Source organism: Lathyrus oleraceus, chromosome 3 (genome assembly GCF_024323335.1).
Source record: "Lathyrus oleraceus cultivar Zhongwan6 chromosome 3, CAAS_Psat_ZW6_1.0, whole genome shotgun sequence".
NCBI classification, from domain to species: Eukaryota; Viridiplantae; Streptophyta; class Magnoliopsida; order Fabales; family Fabaceae; genus Lathyrus; species Lathyrus oleraceus.
In genome coordinates, this window is record NC_066581.1 from 34,379,170 (window position 1) to 34,386,751 (window position 7,582).

General features: G+C 34.8%; 1 protein-coding gene across 2 annotated transcripts; it reads right to left on the reverse strand.

The window, feature by feature from the left end:
* Positions 1-2,372: 2,372 nt before the first annotated feature.
* LOC127128895 (protein BONZAI 3) lies at positions 2,373-7,382 on the reverse strand. 2 transcript variants are annotated; one of them, XM_051058258.1, is made up of 17 exons: positions 7,258-7,382; positions 6,934-7,058; positions 6,747-6,794; positions 6,506-6,654; positions 6,367-6,415; positions 6,202-6,258; positions 5,287-5,466; positions 5,060-5,194; positions 4,906-4,967; positions 4,691-4,787; positions 4,486-4,600; positions 4,329-4,405; positions 4,038-4,175; positions 3,424-3,591; positions 3,219-3,332; positions 3,017-3,113; positions 2,373-2,870 (listed from the first exon to the last, which is right to left on the reverse strand). In XM_051058258.1, the coding sequence occupies exons 2-17, from the start codon at positions 7,054-7,056 to the stop codon at positions 2,743-2,745; spliced, it is 1,737 nt and encodes a 578-aa protein (XP_050914215.1). In that variant the 5' UTR covers positions 7,057-7,058; positions 7,258-7,382; the 3' UTR covers positions 2,373-2,742. The 2 variants fall into 2 exon arrangements, with proteins under 2 accessions (XP_050914215.1, XP_050914214.1); XM_051058257.1 differs by having other exon boundaries at positions 6,934-7,301.
* Positions 7,383-7,582: the final 200 nt, after the last annotated feature.

The window sequence follows — 7,582 nt, forward strand, 5'->3', positions numbered from 1 at the left end:
TCTTGTCCTCTTCTTCTTCGTCGCTCGAGGAATAATCACTTTGCTCTTTTGCTTGAGACTTCGAGGAGGAAGTCTTTAGAGCTATAGATTTCTTTTCACTCACCTTTGCTTTGTCCTTCTTTTCTTTCTTTTCGTGTTGTTCTAGGCTCAAGAGTACTTGTTCATGCTCTTGTAATTTGCCAAATAATATTGTCAAGTCTAATATGGTAAGATCATTTGCTTCTTTGATGGCGGTCACTTTCGGCTGCCATTCCCTGTTAAGACATCTCAAGATCTTATTAGTAGCAACATCATTGGAAACCGGCCTACCTAATGAGTGTAATCGATTGATGAGATGAGTAAATCTCTTTTGCATGTCAGCAATGGTTTCCCCTTGCTCCATGAAAAAAAGATCAAACTCTTGTGTTAGTGTGTTGATTCTTGCCAACTTAACATCGTTCGTCCCCTCATGGGCGATTTGTAGTGAATCCCACATGGCCTTAGCAGTAGGACAATGAGATACACGATAGTATTCATTTACACCTAATGAGGAGATTAGGATATTTTTGGCTTTCCAATCATAATTGTGTTTTCTTTCATCATCATCAGTCCATTGTGCTTCGGGCTTTGGCACTAATTCATTATCCTCATTGGTCATGGTTATTTCAATTGGACCATTTAGAATAACGTTCCATATTTTTCTATCTATGGAATTTATGTGCACCCGCATACAGTCTTTTCAATAACTATAATTTTCACCATTGAAAACGGGAGCTCTATTATAAGCCCCTTTAGGTTCGTTAGCCATTTTCTATCAAAGTTATATTTTGAAGCACAGAGTGAACCGGAGCTCCTGATACCACTTGTTAGACTATGGCACGGATCTAGAAGGGGGGGGGGGGGTTTGAATAGATCCCAATTAAAAAATAAGTCGGCGCTACCAATTAAAAATTGGTTTTGAAAAATTGTTTTAAGTGCGGAAGCGGCCGAGGAAAATATAGTCTAAAGCGAACTGTTATTGGAAAATCGGATATGCGTCAAGCCTATGGATTAGTGATAATGTGGAATAAGAATCACTACACTAGTCACACTATCAATGATTTGATTCACTTACTAGGATTCCTAGTTCCAATGATTCAAAGAGCAAACCAAAACTAGATACACAACTAAGATAATTTTGGTTTAGGCAAATTATCAAACACTTGGTGTGTAAAATACTCCAAGTGATATTTATGTTGAGCAACTGATTCCAATTAATCTAGTACACTATACTATTGTACTTTGGATTCAAAAACAGAGTTCTAACCTCTTACTCCATTAATATCAAAGTTTGATAAAAGTGCTTATACAAAAATCACTTAATTTTTAAGCTAAACCGAATATGCAGAAAATTAGAGAAGACCAAGATTTGATGAGGCAGTTCCCCCGCCGTCCTCGCTTCGGGGTACGTCTGCCCTCAATTTTAAAACTAGAATTGAGATTACTTTAATAGATATCACCTGTTGAGTTTAACCGTTTATACAAGGATTGCAAAGCAAATATACAACAGAATTCTCAAGACGTTGAATGTTGCTTTCACTCCTTGTTCCTTGATTCAAGATGAATCAAGTCCTTCGATTGTTGTTGATAGACCTCCGATTCCAGCCCCTTTGTTGAATAACCCTCAGTTCTTCAAACCCTCGGCCCGGCTGATCTCAACTACAACAAATCGAACCCGAATTCTTCCCTTCAATATCACTGAATCCGCTACTAGACTGATGAAGACTTCCTCTTCTCAATCACCTTCGCTCAGCTGAAAATTGATGAAGAAATTGATGAAGAAACGCGTCGACGCATGCCCTGCAGTTTTGGTTAGACTGAAAAATGCTTCAGTATGCGTCGACCATAGGTCGGCGTGCGCTGACCCGTGGTTCATGCGCTGACCCCTGCGGTCGACGCAAGTATCTTGTGCGCTGACCCGTGGGAAAAGCGCTGTGTTCATGCGCTGACCCGTGGGGAATGTACTATGTCATGCAAAAAATCAGATTTTTGTGGTTTTCATGCATTTTGTCATGACCACACTTTGTCCACATATGTTGTATGAAATATAACAACATAGATGAGTAAGGAAAAGGATATGATAGGTGATACGTTGCATTTGTTTTGTAGAGGTGGAATCGACACTGCCGATTCATCCATGGTGTTCATTTGTCATCATCGAAACTTATGATTGTATGTTTGTATGACAGTTTGCCCTTACAATATGGTCATCAAAGTGTTTGTAGATACTATCCCTCCTCTCGTTGTTGCCCCGAGGCTGAAGTTTCTGTTGGATCATTGTTCACCTCTAGCACATGAATAAGGTCTTTTACCAGATCAGGTGGTAAAAGTAGAATTATTTGCAGCCAATATCATATTATGAATATTGAAACAAAACATTACTAATTTCAACAATGAATGGTACATACACATAGGATAGGAAGGAAGAAAGACCATCCTGAAAATGAATCAAATAACTAAATGTAAACCAAAAGCTAACTAACATAAAATAGAAGCATCATAATTAACTACTCTCTAACTTCTATAATCAAGACTGCTACATCTTTGAAGATTCATCATGCTTCTATTTACAGTTCATTTGAATGGAAAAATGTAAATATATTTGTATGGACCTAACATTTCGTCTTCACCCGACACAAAAAAAGTACTACTTAAAATCTAAGGAATTTTGTGGATCAACTACCTATTGAAAGAACCAAAGTTGTCTGTTTCTAATTGTAAAACCTATTGAGTAGAGGATGCAACATGAGGTAAATGGGAAGTGAGTGGTTTGATATTTCTACTCCGCATGAAAGTCAAAAATTGATTAGGTAGTTCCTCCAAAAGAGCTTGCACAACAGAGATTTGTCCAGCTGCCAGAAACACGAGAATACGGTTTGATTAAATGAATAAAAATTAGATAACATGTTGAAAATATAAAAGAGTAACAAATGTTATATTTGTATTTTCAACTTAAACTGGACGGTACAAGAATTGGTGTCAATAAACTAGTACTTACAGTGCACTTCTCTCATGGGGACAAACTGCACTATATCTCTTGTAGCTACACGGCCAGTAGAACTTTGTAAGCGACGTCCATTATCGGCATCAAGTATCTGTAATGATTAACCAAAGTTTGTGTTATTAATACTCTCAGATGACAAAACATAGCATGGAACCATGCTAAAGAAAAGAAACTCAGGCAAGGATATAAGGTAGACCTCCATGCTCTTGAAGTCAGCGCTTCCAACACCAACTATAAGAATCGACAAGGGAAGATCAGATGCCTTAACCAGTGCATTTATTGATTCTTGAAGATCCGTAACAACTCCATCCTATGACAAGATCATGGACATTTGATTGGTTAGTTTTAAGGATTTAATTGGTATGCACTAAAAGATAAAACCAATTTACTATCTTTCTCACCGTTATGATAAGCAGAACATAGTACTTAGCGCTGTTATACGATGAAAGAGATTCGGCAGCCATCTGTGCAGCCATGTTGATAACCGGGCCAAATAAAGTGGGTCCTGATAGGCGGACTGTGTGCAAAGCACTAGCATAAGCATCCATTATGCCTTCAACTCCTACCACCTAAACACATAGGAAAACTATATCTTATCTCTTTTTAAGGAATGTATCAAGTTCATGATCAATGCGCAAGAAGGTAAGAGTGCTTCCTTTAAATGTTACGTATAATAATTTTTTGCCATATTGTTATTACGAATTGCTACAAAAACTGACAGTGAGAAAACATGGAGATCTAAGTTTTTTATGAAGATTTTTTACAGCAAATTTTAACACTGGATGACTCTATTCTCATACTCATCATTCATATGATCAATATTCTATATGAATGTTGTTATCATTAGAATCGACGAATGAGGTAAAGCTGAGTTTATTAAAGAAGGAATTGACAATAGTTTTCCACCTTTCCAAGAATTATCTAGAATCATTGCTTTGCAGCACAAGTTTCTATCTTCTCTAGGGAAGAATAGAGAAAGAAGTCAAAGAATAAAGCAAGAGACAGAATTTCTCACCTCTGAGCTTGCCGGATTCCCATTCAGATTAAAACAGTGAGATACGGTACCACTGGGCATCGTTCCTCCAAATCCCCAAGCAGGAAACCGCTTATCGGAATCATAAAACTGAATAACTTCTCCAACTTCCATTATAGCCTACACAAATTGTAGCTTGTTCATTAGGCCAATTAGGCCAGACAATGATTAAAAAGATGTACAGGTGATTATTCTATAAAAATATCCGAAATTATATACGATCATAGTGAAATCCTGAATGTGGTTGATTCCATTTACAAGTATCAAGCTTACCTTTTGATATGAATTTAACTGACCGGATCCACTGACGTAATGCAAAGAATCTGGCTGTTGAGGATTTCCATTGGAAGCTGAACAAATATCGAAGAATTTAACAACAAAAATGAAATTAGTACTAATCACCTTAGGCAATAGAACATTGGATACTTACCTGTGAAATCTACCGCGACCATGAAGTTTAGTTCAAATCCACTAGATATGTAATCAATGAAGCTGAATTGTTCCTTTACACAATATTGATCCACAAAGAGTTGACCCTTCAGAACCTAAAATGAAGAAATTCTACCAAGTGTGAGGTTAAGCAGAGATCAAAGCCAAAATGTAATTCAAATTCAATCGCACGGATCAATGAACACCTTCTCTTGTCCATCGTGTTTGGATGGCATGACAAAATTAGCGCCATTTCTCTCGTGGTATAACTTTTCCAGATCTGCTACTGATTTCCGCAGTTTACTGTTGCCAACAAACTTTGATGTCACTATTTTGCATCTATGAAATATGAACTAGAAAATGAAAAGGCTAAAAAAGTTTAGGCTCAACGAAAATAAAATAACTATAATTCGACGTTTACCCAATCAGTACATGATTGCCACTACTATTGAAATCAAAACACTCAATAACTAACGGATTATCCTGCACGGAAACGATAATTAAAAAATGTCAGAGTAATCTATATGAATATGATGTACCATCCGACATGTTGTGGACAAAAATGGAAAGCTTACTTTACTTCCAAACTGCTGGACATTAAGACAAACTGGTTTCCATTTCGGATTTAAATTGTTATCTATAACTTCAGTTTTGCAAATAGGAACAGAACCTCCAGTTTCAACCACTCTTGATATCCTTAGAAAAGGATCCTACACAAGAAAAAACATGACAAGTTTTAAAAACTTGTATATGAATTAAACTAAATTATAAATAAATATGTAGCAGGGTATAGAATTAGTACACTTTTAGAAAATCTGTCTTTGTTATCCAAGTGAGAACAATGAAAGATAATCTCAACAGCACTCCTTGCAGCAACAGTCTCCTCAGCATGAATGGTAATCGCCCCTTGATTTCTTTGACTAATGTTCTCGCTTTTGTTTTGAAGCCTTAAGGTTAAGCTCTTGCTTGGTTTAGTCACTATCTGTTCCGTAGTACACACACATAAACAAAAGAGACACCAATGTCAGTGTCACACAAACTACATAATCTTAATTCTCCATGTTACAGAGTTAGTAAGCAGCTATAATTAAGCTGAGCAGATCATGTGTGTTTGAAACTTTATATGTAATCATATTTTATTACTGAATGAAAGTAAGAGTGATCTCACTAGAAGAGACTGATTTATTAACATGGACATATTTATTTATACCAACATAGAAATTTCAATAATGAGAAACATTCAAGACTCTGGCATATGAAATTAGATTTGGAATTTTTTTATGTCTGTTACAAAATTACAGTAAGAAACTATTCTCAAATATACTGTAAATTTATAATATCCTGACACACAGGTAGCTCTAAGAAATTTCATTAGTCAAACATTTATTTGAAGATAATTTTCAAAACCATGAAAAAGAATGTCCCAAAAAGCTCTCTCTCATCAAAGTTTGAATGAAAAGGTTTTTAATATTAGAATAAGCTAGTTCATAAAGAACTAAAGAAAATGTCATATTACAACACCTAGTGGGCCACTCAAAAAAGTTGTACATTATTGAAGCTGGCTAATATGTATAAGGTCAATAGTCTATCCCAGTATTAAATATAGCTTAGAAAGAAAAAAGTAATGAAAAAATAATGGCAAAATTCTTTAGGATAGGATTGAAACATGGGTGAGTAACAAATGAAATACTGTGATGGATAATAATATACAACTGACCTCTGATAAAGTGCAATTAGCCTCTCCAAGGAATTCTTGATCATTCAGTTTTAGTGTCTGCAAGAAGTAACAAACATAACATATTCAAACTTTTGGTTTTTAAATATATAAACTTCACCATCACAACTTGTTATAGCAAACTAAATTACTCTATAGCTGAAGTACCTTGGTGGGAACACGATGATATTTTGTGTCAATGTCATACACATGAAATCTGAAATAAAGCATAACAAGAGAGTGAGTTATATATACAAATCTCAACATTTATGAAGGAATAAGCACATGAAGGATACATATAGCTTACACAAGTGGTTGCACAATCTCAAAATGAAATGCAATATTAATTTTTTCTATCCATTCTGGATTCAAACAATTCATTATGACTTCTGTGCGTCCCAGTTCTTTCAATTTTCCATCTCCTTTCTTTTCATATACCACAACCATAGGATCACTCTGAAATAATTAAAAACAAACAAACATCAGAAGTAAATAAATAAGAAACATTTCATACATAGCATATGCATTCTTATGTATAGGAAAATTACCTTTGATGCAATGTCCAGATCAAGTAAGTTACATGCTGAAAGAGATAACTGCAACAAAAGATTACTCTAAAATTAATTGATTTTATCTCTTTAAATTGTCTGAAACACACACTCAACTCTTTAACAGAAGCCATATCCATGGAGCATAAGAGTGATGATGATGATGATGATAGATTAGAAAAAGTACCTGAACTTGAGTGAACAATGGCTGAAAACCTTGAGCGGTGTAGAAGAAATCAACGGCGTCATTGTCATTGCAGTTGCTCGTTGAAGCTTGTTGAGCTCCCACAGCTTCTTTAGCTCCTTTCATATCTGAAAAACAAGCTCCCATTTTATAAACCCTAATTTTGCTTTTCAATGAAACAGTTACCAATCTATCGATTGTGGTTTTATATATAACTTGATTTGTTATTAATAATAACGTTCAGGACGAATATCATGTGTTTATAAACTGAATCAACAATACGCGCGTGCACTTGTTGATTCAATCCATGAAATGCGATAAAATTACCGGGAAAATCTGAATTTATGAGTTGATTATTCTGATACCATGAATAAGTCTATATGGAGTAGGTGTAGAATGTAAAACTTGTTGGAGAAGAAAGATCCGGTTATAAATGTGGAAAAGGAAAAACTATGTCCTACTACTAATTTCTGTGTGCAAATTTAAGGGTAATATTATTTATGTAATAAAAAAAAATTAAAAGTGTATTAATGCTTTAAATATATAATAATAATAATAATAATAATAATAATAATAATAATAAATATGAATTAGAAAAAAGGAAATAATTTGACACTCTCGATCAAATCACACTTATATTTTAAAATTATAT

Coding starts and splice junctions, on each gene's coding strand:
- LOC127128895 (XM_051058257.1), bottom strand. CDS start 7,077: ATGGGAGCTTGTTTTTCAGATATGAAAGGAGCTAAAGAAGCTGTGGGA. Junction 6,795..6,933: donor CATTGTTCACTCAAGTTCAG/GTACTTTTTCTA, acceptor CTTTTGTTGCAG/TTATCTCTTTCAGCATGTAA. Junction 2,871..3,016: donor CCCCATGAGAGAAGTGCACT/GTAAGTACTAGT, acceptor TGTTTCTGGCAG/CTGGACAAATCTCTGTTGTG.